Below are 16,577 nucleotides of genomic sequence, written 5' to 3' on the forward strand. Positions count from 1 at the left end.
TTACCTGTTTTGATTCTGGGAAGTTGTGAAATGTGGTGGACAAAATGTTGCTATGTTACATTGAGATCCAAATAGTGGGTTTTGGTTTCTCTGTACAGGATGTCCATAAAACTCATGGGGTTTGGCTTTCAATGTAATTGTAAATAGGTAAAACTGTCTGTGTGTTTGTGTCTGAATTCCATGTGGTGATCCTAGGACTGAGAGGGAGGGAGAGGGGATGCAATCAGGTGCCACTAGTTTTTGCTGACTGAAACCCACTGTAAATTAGTGAATGGTGTGAATTGCAGCCTGGCTGAGGTGTTGGAAATGAATGCAAACTATTGGGATCGGCATCGGCCTCACGTGAATGACTGAATAAATGCAATAAAAGGCTCATAGTCAACACTATTACTTTGTTCATCACTTATTACAGATTTTTTGTTAAAATTTTGAGTACATGAATTATGTAATTTGTAAAATGATGCTGTAGTGGAGACCTTGCTACAACACTATTAAAAATCTTCCCTCTTTGTGCAATGAGGTTTGTAGAATAGTGAGATTCTTTGGTATGTTGAATCTTCCTGATGGTGGGAATACTGGGGTGATGTATCTCACTGTGAGCTGGTACTTGGCTATTTGCATAACATGGCAGTTCTGTATATTCTTTTGACTAACTGTAAATATAAATGTTTCATAATAGCTTAGTTGAATTTTTGAGGTACAGCTGTTTGTGTGAGATTAGAAAAGTTTATTTCTAAGAACTTGTAAAAAAAAAAGTATTTTCAATAAAATTCCCTACCTCACCTCTACTGTGCAGAAATGATCCCATTTTCCTATGTTTAATTTTTCCAACTTCATTAGTAAACACTAAGATCCCCTTTCAGTTATTGGCAAAGCATTGCTAGTTGTCATCAAATCACTCAAATAATGGAATGCTGGAAAGTCTGAAGTCTTACTTTTTTCCTTTATTTCCATTACATTGATCAGGTATTTGGTACCTGAAGAGCAAATTCTAGACATTTTGTGCTACCTTAAGCTGCTCCTTCTCTGTACCTTGGAGGCAGAGCCTGTGCAGGGTAGTAACAGTGGAGGGGTTTTCAGTATTATTTCTCTTTTTAGCACTGAGGGGGTGGGTGGCAGTGATATGCCATGCATTCTTAAACCTTATGTGGAAGGGTTCCCCATCCTTGTTTTGCAGGGAAAGTGGACAAAGACTTTGTTTGCTTTCTTTAATTTTATGTAAATGCACATAAGCATAATGAGTTCTAAAAATTTATGTCTTGAGCCTTGGAGGTTATGTCAGACTGAACGAGCTAGTTCGTTCCTCCTTTCTCTAAAAGGCTGAACTCCTTACACCTTAAAGAGATAATTAGAGCCAGGAGTCTTCTCTCCCACTGCTACTGGGAGTGACTTTCTCTGGCTTCTGAAGTGGATCTAACAAATCCAAACTAAATTGATAACCGTGATACTCAGTGCTTGGTTTTGACTCCCCTCTACTCCTGCACTTGTAACAACAACATTGGTGTTGCTGTAGTTCAGACATTGTGGTTTTGTACAAACCTCTAAAGTTCCATAGCTGTCCCGTGGTGCAGGTCCCTGTGGGAAGGGAGAAATAGGAGGGGGAAGGCACTGGAGTGTGTCCTGGAGGCCCTTCCATGGGACAACTCTGGTTCTTTGCCTGTGTGCAAGAACCAGAGCTTTGGTAGCAGTGGTGTAGAAATTGCATGGGTTCCCACTGAGCTTTGTGGACCAGCACTAAATTTGAACCCAAATAATCTCTAGAGACTCTTGTGTTTTCGGGGACCAGGCTCTGCTTCCTTGGAAAGAGAGGCAGACGTGTGCATTTTCAGGTGCAAATGTTGACACCCTGCTGCTGGTGGTAGCTCAGAGCCGTGTCTCAGCTGGGTCGGCCTGCGTGTGGCCCCGCCCTTCTGCGGCTCCCGTTACGGTGCCGGAGAAACGCCGGCTGCCCCTGCGCTCGTACCGGGACAGGGCTGTGGCTTCATCTGCTGAGGGCTTAGCTCCAAACCTTGAAACCTGCAGTCACAGCAAGGCCTTGGCGGGCTGTATGCACTGTCATGGGTCCTTACTGCTTTCAGAATGCAAGGTGTAGCCTTTAAACCAGCCTTTAAACACTGCTCCAACGCTATAAATCACGAAGCAAAGTGTGACCATGCTCACTGAGTAGTATCATGGAAACAAAACGGTTTTCAGGATTTCACACCCTTTCCCCTTGTTACACTGGATACCTGGAATTAGGCACCTGGATTTTGGTGTGGAAATCTCTGATCTCCTCAAGTAAGAAATATGCAAATTTAGACTTGTTTGTAGGCTGCTCCACCAGACCAGCTCAGCCAAGCACCCCAAGGTTCCCCAGATTAACACAGGGCTTGGTTTAGCTGTGCTGGGCCCTGAGCTCTGCTGCAAGCACAGCTCTGATTAAACTGAAATACCTTTGTTGCAAGTGCTGGCCTTAAACTGACACCTCATTCTTGAAGTCTGGTTAAGCAAAAGCAAAAATGTGCTTTCACATTTTGATTAAAACCTCAGGTTCAAGTTTTACAAACCTCTAATGACTATGTTCAGTGTAATTAACTGGATTAAACATGACAAATTGCAAATAACTAGTAACCTTAATATTGGAGAACTCTAACAAGAGATGTTAGTTTTGCTTGTAAGCTGTGCATAAGAAGGAGGGTTTGTAATGCCGACCTTTTTTTTTGATTAATTATATATTCTAGAGCATTCCCATTCTTTCTTTGCTTATGACCCTCATCTCAGTTTCATTTCATGCTAAATAAACCCTCATATTTACTTTGCAGCTTTGTTGAAGACTCTACCTTAATCTGAGAAGAATTAGTACACATCATGGAATTATGTACATCCCACTAGAGCTCACGTGCCCAGGCTCCTGCCTTTATTCTGCAAGGTACTTTAACGTGAAGATACTTTAACATGATGTTGCCATGGATGTCTGGCATGAGCACCAATCAATATTCCTCAAAAAAGGACTGTTAACTGCTTGAACTTTGAAGATTACTGTGATGTTAGGATTTCTCTTATACTGGCATAATGTTCTGTCATTGTTATGTGACATTATACCCACAGAACTATTAATAAAGAATTTTGCTAGAAGTACTGATTTCTCTTTGCTTTTATAGACTTGACTTTCTGAAGTCAGGAGATTGACTGACTACTGGGACAAAATAAAGTTTGAAAGCTATTTAAGTAACTAAGATGTTTAGCACTCTTAGGAAAGTTGCTTTTGTAATGTTCACATTCCATCAGAGCTGACACTGAGGTCAGTGTCCTGGATTCTTGAGAGCCCAGCTCTGAACAGTTGTAGGGCTGAGTTTTACTGCCTCTCTTCCAGGAGCCTGGCTGCTCACAAAGGCTAAAGATTTACCCCATTTTGATAGGAAGAAGCCTTATCAACAAAAGGACATTATAAATACTAACACCTGCTTTTTTTTGCTTTATTAGTACTTAACAATGCTTTTTAGATTTTATTTAATTTTGTGCAGTTAGTAGTAGCTAGTTCTACTTAGTGTAAAGACCACTGGAGTGCAGAGGGGCTCTGTTCTGTCACCCAGTCACAGACAGTGCTCACTGCAGTGGTCAGAGAAACACTTCAGCTTTTCAGAGAGTAAAGGAAGACAGAGCCAGACTCTAGCAGTGACAGGACAAGGGGCAACAGGACAACTTGACCTATAAGACAGTCCTCAAACATAAAATCACTTTTCCCATGAGGGGGTTAAAGACTGGAGCATGTTGCCTGGAGTGGCTGGGGAGTCTCCATCCATAGTCAAGGTCAATGGGACAAGGGCTGAGCACCCTGCTGCAGTCAGCCCTGCTCTGAGCACAGGGTTGGACCAGAACATCTCCAGAGCCCCTTCCAACCTCAACCTTCTGGGACCTGAAAGTGCCCCTAAAATGCACTGTTTATTTAAAACAGGCAGTCCCATGGCTCAGATCATTATCTCTTGCAATTAGCACCATAGTATCCTGTGGAGTTTCAGGGCCACAGGAACACAGGGCTGATCTATGTACCTAAAAACCTCATTCACCAGCTAAAAATGGAAGTGCCCATCCAGTAAAACAGAAGGGCCCACCTGACTGAATAAAAGCCTCAGTATGTTTCATGCCAGTAGATGGTCTGAGGTTCCTCACACTCATTACTCAGCTCCAAGGTGCAGAGCTCTCTGCCCATAGCTTGTTCCACAGGATTTTACAGACATTCCAGCTTACCTGGCCTGTTGCATGCCAGTGATGGTGACTTTATTTTCCTTTTAAGTCTCCCCAGATACAACACAACGTGGCCTTGTGTTCACAGTGAAGGACAGGCCTTGCAGAACAGGTACTCTTTAATCACTGCTGCCTAATTACAGACTCCTTGAACACGACTGCTCTCCCTCCAGTATTTCTGCTGTCATGTTAAAATCCAGTTCCTTCTGGTCTTTTTTCCACAAGTGAAAATCTTTTCCATGGAAAATACATGCTCCTTTGGCAAGAGTTTTGAAAAATTCACTGTCCTCCTTTCACAAAGGGATGGTCCAGCAACTGCAGAGCAGAAGGCCGTTCATGTTGATCTCTGCATTGAAGGTTCCACAAATCAGTATATAAAATGAATATCTATGCCTGTGATGTAAAATCTAATTCAAAAACCTGTAAAAACCTAATTGCAAAATTAGTCTTTATTATTATTATTATTTATCCATTCGTGACTAATTTTTAGGGGTTTTTGGGGAAAGTTGATAGAAAGGAAGGGAGGCTTGAAGGGAAAAGACTGTTGGAATTTATGAATTAAAAACTAAAATATTTTATTATTAATGAAATCATTCCTTATTCCCCTAAAATCCTTTCAAATCTTTGAATAATTCTGCTGATTTGGCTATTTCAGGTGCATGAACAATGTATTTAAGAAAGGTGATAATTATCTGTTTGAGCCTCTGTCAGTCAGGTTGTTCTGTCATCTCCAATCAATGTCATACATTTTAAGAAGCCCATAGCTTTGTTTAAAACAAAACAAACACCACAAAAATAATTCTTATAATGTGTGAATGCTAGTGGTTTGGGGTTTTACAGAGAGAACTTTGTGTTTCTAATAAGTATTATGTTTGAAATAAGTATGTGTTTCCTGGAGTGGCAGTGATAATAGATTTTTCCACTGCAGAAGACAAGAATTAAGTCCATTTAGACTTAATTTAGACTTAGACTTCAAGCCAAAAGGGCTTGAATATTTTTTGATGCAGAAAACATCTGGGTTGATTGTCAATCACTCCATCAAGAAGAGCTAGAGCTTGGCCAGAACCCAAACTCTAATTGGTGGGTATCACTTAACACATTTTAAAACAAGACTCTTAAAAATTCTCTCTTAATTCCATTCCACTTCCATTTAGAATACTGTCCTTAAAACAACTTGTCTGACATAGACCAAACTCAAACAATACTGGAACAGCAAAGCACAGCAAAGAAATTTATCAAACATTTTGTCCAAAACTCAACAGTGCCATGTTTATTCATGAAAATTACAGGGAAAGTAAATTATAAGACCTGCAAAAAGAGAATCTGTGAAGGCTTTTTTATATATGTTTTAGATATAGATATGGATATAGATATGGATAAAAGGCTTTCCTGAAATGCTGAAAAGCCTATGTATTTACAATAAAGTCTTATGTACCACAACCTGAGCTCCCATGAGCCATCTCCAGAACACCAACTCCCCGTGTTTTCCCTTCCATTCTCCAGTTCAGAGGCTCCCTACCTGGTTAAGCAGGCGTGCACAAACTCCACGGCAGCGCTGGAGAAGCGATCGGGCAGGGCCGGCATCAGCCCCCGGTGGGCCCCGATGTAGAACATGGCTGCCACCCTGTCCATGGAAGCCAGAGGGGGTTTGCCTGTTGCCATCTCGAACACTGTGCAGCCCACGCTCCAGATGTCAGACTTCCTGCCGTAGCCAGAGTCACTGATGACCTCTGGAGCCATCCAGTAGGGAGTGCCGTGCACAGAGCGCAGCAGCTCGCCCCGGGTGCCGCTCAGGCTGGCCCAGGCCAGGCGCCTGGCACAGCCAAAGTCAATCAGCTTGATCACCCCGGTGGGCATGAGCATCACGTTGTTGCCTTTGATGTCTCTGTGCACCACACAGTTGTCGTGCAAATATGCAACCCCTTGTAGAATTTGCTTGGTGTATTTACACAGGACGACTTCTGGCAAGGGGCCGAAGCGATTCAGAATACTGGAGATGGAGCCACCGGGAACAAACTCCATGAATATGCTTAAAATGTTGTCTTCCAGGCAAGTTCCTAAATAAGTTACAATATTTACATGCTTCAATGTCTTCAAAAGATCAACTTCCTCATGGAACTTCTGATACTCCTTTTCTGTAGTGAGTTGATCTGATGTATCCAAAACCACCTGTTTTACAGCTATCAACTGTCCCTGGCTTGTCAGACCACAGTACACCTACAGCGAAACCAGCACTTATCAAAACAAGGCACGAGACAAAACTTGTGCATTTACTTACTTTACATAAAAGCTTTGTGCTTGTCATGTTTCATATCTCACTGTGTAATCCAAAACATTTAACCCATTTGTTGAACAGCTATTTTTAAGACAAGATGTAGCTCAGTGATGACCAACACATCTCAGCATATTCAGACATTAACTTACCGTGCCATAGGCTCCCTTTCCAAGGACTTCTCCTCTTGTCCATGTGATAGGATCTTTGGCAGCTAAACTGCTTCTTGGTAATTTAGTAGATTCATCAAAGTTTAGAAGGCCCTTTTCTTCATTTGAAGCCAAAAAGGCTTTACTGTAACTCTGCTTGAAAGATGATGGTCAGTGTGGGGAGAAAGCAGAGAGGAAAAGACAGGCTTCATTTGGCCCCCCCTTTTTTCACAAGGAGTAATTTTTCCTGGCATGACTATGTTTTATAGAGTTTTCTATATATTAATCGCCCAGTTCATTGATAGAATTGCTACACTAGGTAAAGCTGTATAAATATTTCAAGTATAAATCACAATAGTGCATGACCAGAAGGTTACAGCATGACATCTTCCATTGACACCAAGACAGAAGAGCACTTAAAAGAGCAGGATACACTCTCTTTTTTGGTCTCACAGTTTGCTAAGCTGAAGGGTGAATATGGCTATCATCATGCTCTAAGTAACACACACAACACAAGTCTGATGAAAATAACAGGCCATGAATTCCCAGGAAGAAGAGACTGCTTCAGAAAGATGGCAATAATTATCCCCTCTAGCCATGGGTCTCCCTGGGAGAAGTGAGAACAGAGCTATAATTGGCACCTGTGTCTGCAGAAGCCCAGGGAAGGGCATCAATATGCAGTAAAAGACATTTCCTTGTAAATTTGTAATTGATATGGACAAAGAGCTTACAGGACCAAGGAGAAGCAGTACTGGTAGAGAAACACCTTAGTAGTAAAGGCATGCAGCTGACTTGGGGGCCAAAACCTGAGCCTTCTGAGCTTGAAGTTTTGATTAAGCATTAATTAAACTGGATAAGTCTGTCTGATAAACCAATACCTATGGTTCATATCTATAGAAGTATCTGGTTGCACTCAGAGACCCATTCTGGATATGCAAGACTATTTGTAGTGTCTTTTCATATTCCTATCCAGATCTCTAGCTCTTGCCTTGCCCAAAACCTTTTTATACAAGGTCTTCAAACAGCCTATTCTCTTTATTCACTGCAATTTGTCAATTTATATAAGCTTTGGCAGCTATTCCTGTCATGCTTTAGTACCTTCTGGCTTGTGTCCTGACATGCAGCCTCTAACACAGATATATTCAACAGAGCACTGGAACAATCAGTGGGCAGCTGGCCCAAGGAAAAAAGACTTGATAAATCTCTTTAATAAGCACATATTTCCCATTTTTCATCCAAACTTGCGTGAAGCATCACTCAAATTATTTAGCAAGTTACAAGAAGAAATTACTTTTACCTTCTCTAGAGCACTTTTTATTATTGCTTCATCTCCATTCATCATATTCTCCTCTTCTTCACTCTGTGTGTTTTGTATTTTAGAATATGTATTTTTTGTTCTTGAAGAGTTGGTGTCTTTTTCTTCAAGCATTAGCAATTCTTTGGCCAGACAACAAAGCAACTCATCAGTCACATCCTCAGCATCTGACCAGGAAGAAATGTTTTGACTTGTCTGGGAACTGGGGCTTTTGGCATTTTTTGTCCAAATCACTGAAGGCTGAGTCAATTCATTTGCCAAACCACTGTTTTGAGGTGTGTTTGCACAACTGTGATCTAATATTTTTGTAGGGGACTGACATTCCAGTCTATCTGAAAAGGGCAACTCACTTTTACTGACAGACTTGGAGTCCTGGTGTGATTCCCAGCCTTTGCCACCATCCATATCCTCCCTGCACTGGGGCTCACAGATGTCCTGCTCTGCTCTTACCAGGCTGCCACTTGGAGCAACACATTCTCTGCAGCCTTGATCACTGAGCTGAAGGAAATCCTGGCTGGAGGCAGCAGCTCTCTGATGGCTGGATTTATCCTGGCTGTCTAACAACTGCTCCAAAGAAACTTCTTTAATAGTTGAGAGGCTTGAATTTGTAAACATTTCATTTTGCTTAGCTGACTGTGAAAGCTCTTCTAAAAATGTGAGCTGATGATCCATGTCTCCATGGAACAATGCTGTGCTACTCAAGGTGTGTGTTTGAAAATCTAAGTCAATTGTTGCCTTATCTTGCTCTGTGTTGCTCTCAGTCAGCTTGGTCCTTCTGTCCTTCGTGATCAAACCTGTCTGCTTTTGTTTAGCACCAGGTGTGATCTTCTTTGGCTTGGAATGTATTTTCTTTTGAGTGTTTCTGACTCTGCTTTCTCCCCCTGATCTGCAGGTGCATCTTCCTGGTGGAACAGAATAAACACCTCTATAAAACCTGCCCTCGTGCTGATCGAGGTCTCTCATGCGGGAATAAACAGGAGTTCCAAACATTTCATAAATACCTGGGCCTTGGTCATCTGAATTTATTATTTTGAACATGTCAGTGTATTTCAGATCTACAAAATCTGAGGCAGAGGGTACACGTGGCAGACAAAGTGGAGTAACGTGTTTCTTTAAGACAGCTGAATTTTTGCAGCTGCAGGAACTTTGCTTTTTAATTTTCTGAGCACTCTGAGCAACATGGCCTTTGTGTCCTTGAGTGGTTTTTTTCTGACACTTCATGGAAGTCTCAGATTTCACTTTTGTCAGTTCCAAAGATGGAAAAATCTGACTCTTGGCATCTGATTTTGTGGTAACCTCTTCAGAAGCAATTAAGTCTTCAGATACTTTTATCTTATTATTTATTTTAGATTTCAATGAATATTTATTTCTATTCATCTTTGGTTTATTGTTGTCATTTTCTTTGTGAGCAAGAACATTGGGGCTCTGAGGAACACGAGGAGGCAGGGTACAGACACCACCCTTTTTTGTGGCAGGTTGTTCAGCAGTGTGTGCTTCCCTGGCTTGCTCTTGTTCAGAGAGCATAACATCAGCAAGAGCTACAAGCTCACTTTGCTCCTCTGAAGTTGCTTCTGATGTGGCTTCTTTATCTATTTCAGATTCAGAGAGACAGACTTGATTTTCAGATTGTTTTCCAGAGGGATCTTGAGCTTCTACTCTCAAGGGAATTACTGCAACTACAGAATTATCTTCCGAGCCTTGGTAGGCCTCTATCACTTCATGTTTACAGGAAGAATCTAAATCCTGATTGTAAAGCACAAGGTTGGCACTCTCAGCATCCTCCTGTGCTTTATAATCCAGCATCATCAGTGTAGGATTCCCTTCTTGCAGACCAGTGCTACAGCAGTTCTCTGCTCTGTTTTGCTCCTTGCCAGCTCTGGAGGCGTTGCTGTTGCTGGACACTGGAAATGCTGCCTGGGCTGTAAACATGCCACAGTTCACCAGAGCACGACTTGAGCTCAGCTGGGGATGACTCTGATCCCACATCCTGGCTTGGCTCACAAGATTGATGTTCTCACAAACCACTGCACACTGGAATTTCACCTGGTTCTTTTTCTCTGTGTAAATTGCTACACCAGCTTCCCCCCACTTTAAATGGCTTTGGATTTCTTCCTTCTTGTTGTTGAGGTCCTTATCACAGTTATTAATGCTGAAGTAGTACAGGTCCTTCACTGGAGTGAGCTTATCAGAAATTGTAGCCATGATCAATTCTGATGACTTTTCACTGTGCCTGTTTAGTAAGTTGTCTAACTGGTACTGATAAAATTCAGTAACTGGTTTTATAGGCTGAGGAATAGAGTTCATAATATTTAAAATATTTTGGATGTTTCTGCTTTCATTGACAATATCATCCTTTAGAGGAGCAAGATGAATTGTTCTTACAGACTGACATGTCACTGGTGGCAAATGAAACTGTAATTTCCATAAAAAACCATTAATAGTGTGCTACACCACAGATACAGGTAAAAACTAATCTCTAAGAGCCAAATAGAATTAGGAAAAAATTAGAAAATTATTATTATTTTATATATTTCTATATTAAACCTATTATGAAGTATAATATCAGACTCCTGAGATAATGCATTATTTTTCACACATTACTTGCCTTAATTTTCTCAGATCCAGAACTACTTCTAAGAATTTCTTAGTTCAGAAAGTGGGATCTTTTGCTTTAAGGCACAAGTCATTGTCCATGATTTAGAACCAGTAAGTTTTGTCCACATGTACAAATCCTCTTGTCAGTTATTAACTCTGTCTTGTGGCACTTCATGTTTGCTACAGGAATTCAAAGGCTGGGCAGCAGTGGCTTCATGTGCCAGAGCTCCTCTCTCACTGTGCACTCTCCCTGAATGAGAGCACCACTGTAATGCTGAGATTTAAAATCTGTTTATGTAACCCTCCAACATGTGCTGACACCATTAATTATATTCTCAATGGAACCAGAGCTCATGTCAGCAATTTTTCAAAAGGAAAACTAGACCATTGTGACAGAATGCTATTGCATCCCTGGAGAAAACAATTCTAACAAATTACTCATAGACTTTAAGGTACTTTATATTAAATCTAAACATGTAGATCCATGTGAAATGGCCACAGATGTAGCTCACAGTTTTAGGTACACTGGAAGACAGCACAGTCTGCACTGGATCTGCAGTGAAGTGAAATGGATAAAACCAAAGGCAGCTGGCACAGAAGTCTCTTGGGTCAGGGATGTGTTTTACTGTTCCTCTCTGCTCCCCACCACATTTGTTGAAAGGTAGCATGTACATTTGAAGGAGTAGAGAAACTGTTCAAAGAAACTGAGTACTTTGTTTGGACTATTCAGATGAACAGTGCAAATGATTTTCTGAAAATAGTATTTCTGTTCTTTACTTTATAGGAAATGAATATTTTTATGCAAATGAACGCACCAGAAATAATCACACAGTCATCTGCTCTGAGTGCTCATTTGCATGTCTATATTCAACATCAGTTTGCAATCTGCAGGCAATTTTTGGTTTGCATTCCAAGGGCAAACTGAGGTTTGAACATGCCAGGGAAAGCAATGTGTTGGTTTGCAGCTGACAGTTCTGAAGGCTTTGAGCAGCATGCATGGCATTGATATGAATGCTCAGTTTATCCCAAAGGATACACCTCTAGAAAGCCCAAGACATGAAATAAAGCTGCATCAAATCACACCAATGCCAGCTAAATTATTTTTCTTAAATATTTCTCTCCACTTCAAATGTTTTGGGTTTTGTTTTTTTTCCATAACCCTTTTTATAATCCTGTGTCAGAATCTTGCTCCAACTTCATATTTCTCTTCACTTTTTTCCTTTGATCAGTTGTATTCTGTGATGGTTTCACTGAAGTTACATCTGATTCAATGAGTTGAGTCTTTTCTACAAAAGGCTATTAATTAATATACATGAAGGCCAAATTCTCTTTTTTTCTAAATACAGTCTATTTAAAGTGGTGTGAAGTACTGAGATGTAAAATTGTGAGCCTATTTCTAGGTACAAAAACTTTGTGTAATCCTATTTACATTTTTCACAAAATCTTATGTAAAGTATGTTTAATTCTAAAAGACTATTTTTTATTTGCTAACTCAGTAAATTTCATCAATCATCTAATATTAAGGCTATTTTAGAATTCAACTTCAATTTAAATTACCCTTTCAAAGAAGTGTTGGGGGTTTTGCCAAAACTAGACATCTAATTTAACAATTAAGATGCATATTTTAATTAATATACATATTTCTAAAGGTTTTATATCTTTTGAACTTTCAACCTTTTATCTCCAGAAGTCCCTGATGTAACATCTTACTAATAATTTGTTGATATACCCCTCAAGATTTGCTGACACACATATATAAAACAAATTTTAAAATATTTTGCATTCTTAAAAAAAAACCCACAACACTCTAAGACTAAGAAAACTACCTACACCACTTCAGTATTTGTATTTTTAAGATTTTGAAAGGATATAATATTTTTGCCAGTGATCATTTTATACATAACATTCTCTTACCTCAGATTTCTTGTTCCTGGTTTTTAGCATTGTTACAGTTAACCCTTAAAAATTAAAACAAATGAAAACTTAATTTGATGTTCTTAAACAGACTACAATTCACATTTATAAATTAATTTCAAATTGTAGTGTTCAAAGATCTGTCTCTGGTTGCAGGACTGTGCTATAAATCTGCAGTGCAGTTGTAGGTTTAAATTTAATTGTGATACTGAACTTCACAATTCCATTTTCCATAGAAAACAATAAAATACGATAATGTGAAAATATTTTGACACTAATAATTTAAAGAAATGCTTCTCAATTGTAGATGTTTGCTACCCACAGTATGTAGCTAATTAATATTGCCAGTATGAGGGAGAAAGATGCCATCACTCCAGGCACAGAGAATTACACTCCACATTTGTGGCTCAGTGTCACAACACAGAGTAGCAGGAATGGTGAAATTTGTCATTGCTTCTCTTTATCTCCTTCATTCTGCAAACACACACAAACTTAGAATTAAAGAAGAGGGTTGGCACAGCTGAAGTCTCCCTGAAGACAGCAAAAGACATAAAGACAATATGATAACTAATATACAACTCTATATAAAATTTGTGACTTTTCAAATTGAACTTACTTGGTTGCATTTGTGCTTTTATTGTCTGGAAAGTATCTAAATCCATAAATGCTGTGGAAATGTTAGATTCTGGGCATGATGTCTGCAGCAGAAAGCTGAAGTCAAAGCCACATCCCACGTCTTCTTTCTTTGAGGACAAAGGTAAAGAAGTGTGTTGTCTCCTGGGTAATGCTGTCTGATTTTTACTTGGGAAACATTCCACTTGTTTGGAAAACATTCCACAATGCTGTGGAAAACATTCCACTTGTTGGTCTGGCCATGCTCGGGATGTTGGTGCAATTTGGCTAAAAGGCAAAACAAAAATAACCAAAATAAAGAGCAAAAATAAGTGGAAGGAGCCAGTTCAAACAATCATATGGCTGGTGATTAATGTCACCAAGAGGTTTGTAAGACCCCAGAATGTCAAAGTGTCTTTTCTTTATTTATCTCTAGGGTTGTGACTCTGTCTGGAAATAGCAGACTGCAATGCAGAGGTTGACTGCAAGGGAGATTGAATGACAAACCGTGTTAACCAAGCACCAAGAGAAAGCTAAAACATACTGTTCACCTTCCTCTTCTTGACAAGAATTGATTGCTTCCAGAGTGTACTTTTTATGAATCATCAGGAGAGTGTATCAGAAGAATTCTGAAGGCCAGATGTGCCTTTGTTAATAACAAAATATGCTATGGCCTGCCTGAAAAAACAGAGGCTGTGCAGACAAGCCTCAGTTTTCTGCCACCTGTCTTCTGAAGAATGAAAAATGTGGAAAAAGATAAATACTGTGACTGAAAAAAGGTATAGAAGTGCAGTCTAAGTTATTCTTAAAGCTGTGTACAAGACTATTGTCTGGGTTTAATAAGTCAAATTACCATATACCATATTTCTTTATTGTACCAAACAATTTGTTCACCTATTGCAATATCCTGCCTCCAGCAGTGGCCAATAATTGATATTGGGAAGAGATAAACACTACACAACATATAGAGCTGTAAATAATGTCTAGGAGATATTTTTCTTATTTGGGCTACAAACCTTCTTTGTTCCTATTTGTGCACACCCAAGTGCAAATTAAATACTGATGCTTCTTACCTGTTTTTTCCTAGAGCTTTGTCTGACTGATATATTTCTTCCTTTATATTGTCTGCATTCTGAAAAGTAACAACACTTCCACAACCTGCAGTAATACATCAATATTTGCATAAAAGCAGATTAATTCCAGTAACATGTGGCAAATGCAGTTATTTTGGGGCATTAAAACATTATTATAAAGATGTATCAGGAAAAGAAACAAAAGCAAGTTACATTTCACTAATTTTTGTAATTTCTTGATATGTTAATGTATAATTTTGAATTCTTTTTATTTCTTTGGTAATTTTATTAATTCAATGGGCTACAAAAGCAAAGGACATCTTACAAAAGCCAGTTACAGCTCCTATCTCAGGAGAATAGAAATAGAAGACAAATATTGACAGAAACTTTACAGAAGTAGAGCACTTAAAAATATGAAAACCAAACCAAATCTTAGGCCTTCACAAAGGTAGAAACTTACTCTGACTTTGATTTTGTATTTTTAATGGTTGTTAAGTTTCAACAAATAGCCAAATTTCAAGGTGTTACTATACTTTTCCAGCTTCATATCTACATTTTACACTTTCAACACATAAGTTTTGGGTTAGACTACCTTTTTTGCTTCTCCTCTTATTTTGTTTGTTGTCAGACATACTGTCCTTAAATGTATTACTGCCCAGAAACCTGAAAAGAAAACTGTTAATTGATTTCCAATTCATATATACCAAGTGTTACATTATATTTAATTATTTGAGACAAAAGTAAGACTGAAACATTTTTAAAGTACTTGAAATTATCCAAAGCACTGTAATTTAGCATCTAACCCCTTTCCTGTGAATGCACAGAACCAAAGAGCTCAGAAAATTTTTAGAAGTAAAACCACAACAAATTTTTAGAAGTAAAAGCACAACATATGCTATGTTGAACTTGACTTGAAAAGGCTTTACTCTTAATTAGAAGATTGCAATGTTCTTTTCCTATGACTAATCAGCAGTAACTGTGGGAAAGGAGCTGGCTGTCACCCTCCTGGTCAGCACAGCTGTGTGTGGGTAATGCTGACCCTGGCACAGTCACCACTGCTCTTGCCTGTGTGGAGTGTACTGGGAGCTGCTTCATATTTCTAAAAACACCAACCCTCTTTTCCAAGATTAAATTCCAACTCTAACGATGCCATAAGAGGACAGTGGCCTAAACAACACAGAACAAACCGAAAGTGCAGACTGGTAAAGAAGAAACATGAGAGGGTTGAGTCAAAGGATTGGGAATTTTGAAATTCTAGAAGGCTAATCCTCAAAAGAAAATTAATCCCAGTTAATAGTTTTGATGGATTTGGGAGTCTTCCTGAAAAACATAGTGAACTTCAGTTTTTCAAGTGATAAGAATACAAATGAAAGACAGTGAAATTAGCTATAGAGGTAGCTAGAAAAGCCAGGGCTCTTGATGTCTCATGCTAAAGGCCAGATAATCCCTGACAGCGTTCATCCTATTATGTTTGCCTGTTAAGAGTCAGATAGTGGACTTCCTGAAAACGTCCCATTTTTTTTCGATACACAAAAAACCCCTCCAAAATAATAACAGAATATTCTGTAAGAAGGCAGAATCTTACAAATCTTACCTGGTTCTTCAGCAGCGAAAACTGAAAGAGGCGCAGCAACCCAAAGGGCAATCAGAGAGCATTTTCAGCTCGCAGCTGCCTTCCTTCGCTGGCCAGCGAGGAATTCGGCAGCAATGGCACAGACTTTGGTTTTATTTTCGGCTGTTTCCCTGAGTGCGGAGGAGGCAGGAGCCATTCCCGAGGCAGCTCCTCGGCTGGCACTCCGGCTGCTGAGTTTACACCGTGTCGCCCAGGTAACCCCCTCAGCCCGGGGGAACGTGGCTGGCAGGAGTTTAATTCAAAGAGCAGCAGTGACCGATGAAAACAAACACAGCCCAGCTGAACGGCGGCGCTTCAGGCTCCCATCACAAGTTCTCTCAGCACACAAAGCAAAGCCTTTTTCTATCTTATGTTTACCTCCGTTTATGCTTTTAGTACCTGGTATGTTTCCACGTCATTTTTACTTCGCACTCAGTCCCCTCAGGAGTATTTGTAATTTCCTTTCTAGCCGCAGATTTTAAGGGTATTTCCTCTCTTTTTAAAGTAACAGACTGTGCTAAGGGGCAAGACAAAATACAAGAGGTATAGTGGGCTCAAGCTTAGTTAAAAGTGTGTTTAAGGGAGCTGCTTTGCTGGATGCCAGAAGGATTTCGCCGCTCTCCAGGCGACACAAGCGACGGGAAGGCTTTGGATTAGGCGGGGACAGGAACACCAGTCCTGGGGGACACCTCAGCCCCCGGCTGGCTGACAAGGGCTGTGTTACTCATACGTGTGAGGGAGCCCTTCTCGACTCTCGCTGACGGAGAATCTGTGGGAGCCATCCCCGCTTTAGCTTCGCGCCGGTGCGAAG

General features: G+C 40.0%; 2 protein-coding genes across 11 annotated transcripts in view; one reads left to right on the forward strand and one right to left on the reverse strand.

Annotated features, from left to right (window-relative positions):
- The window catches only part of CCNT2 (cyclin T2), a 26,060-nt gene extending 22,943 nt beyond the window's left edge, over window positions 1-3,117 (forward strand). For 7 of the 8 annotated variants that reach the window (XM_071435416.1, XM_071435418.1, XM_071435417.1 and 4 more), the window contains one exon: window positions 1-3,117. This exon is cut by the window's left edge. Coding sequence is in view for 1 of the 8 variants with exons in the window: in XM_071435420.1 (XP_071291521.1) it covers window positions 2,802-2,824 (23 nt within the window). In the remaining 7 variants the exon portion in view is untranslated. The other variant, XM_071435420.1, reaches the window with a different exon arrangement.
- Window positions 3,118-4,312: 1,195 nt separating this feature from the next.
- On the reverse strand, window positions 4,313-16,482 carry MAP3K19 (mitogen-activated protein kinase kinase kinase 19). 3 transcript variants are annotated; one of them, XM_071435395.1, is made up of 9 exons: window positions 15,749-16,482; window positions 14,747-14,817; window positions 14,155-14,239; window positions 13,086-13,369; window positions 12,470-12,513; window positions 7,943-10,372; window positions 6,649-6,798; window positions 5,744-6,441; window positions 4,313-4,570 (listed from the first exon to the last, which is right to left on the reverse strand). In XM_071435395.1, the coding sequence occupies exons 2-9, from the start codon at window positions 14,784-14,786 to the stop codon at window positions 4,504-4,506; spliced, it is 3,798 nt and encodes a 1,265-aa protein (XP_071291496.1). In that variant the 5' UTR covers window positions 14,787-14,817; window positions 15,749-16,482; the 3' UTR covers window positions 4,313-4,503. The 3 variants fall into 3 exon arrangements, with proteins under 3 accessions (XP_071291496.1, XP_071291497.1, XP_071291498.1); XM_071435396.1 differs by lacking the exon at window positions 14,747-14,817; XM_071435397.1 differs by lacking the exon at window positions 4,313-4,570 and having other exon boundaries at window positions 6,105-6,281.
- Between the last annotated feature and the right edge of the window lie 95 nt (window positions 16,483-16,577).

The sequence above is a fragment of the Agelaius tricolor genome, unplaced genomic scaffold (genome assembly GCF_023055355.1).
Source record: "Agelaius tricolor isolate 1412-34295 unplaced genomic scaffold, bAgeTri1.0.p SCAF_10, whole genome shotgun sequence".
NCBI lineage: Eukaryota > Metazoa > Chordata > Aves > Passeriformes > Icteridae > Agelaius > Agelaius tricolor.

What these genes read in the sequence shown, in the direction of transcription:
- MAP3K19 (XM_071435395.1), bottom strand. Translation starts at nt 14,786, where the DNA reads ATGTCTGACAACAAACAAAATAAGAGGAGAAGCAAAAAAG. An exon ending in GAAAGGGAGCCTATGGCACG is followed by an intron (nt 6,442 to 6,648) that starts GTAAGTTAATGT and finishes GTTTCGCTGTAG; the next exon opens with GTGTACTGTGGTCTGACAAG. An exon ending in GTGCACGCCTGCTTAACCAG is followed by an intron (nt 4,571 to 5,743) that starts GTAGGGAGCCTC and finishes CCTTCAATGCAG; the next exon opens with AGATCAACATGAACGGCCTT.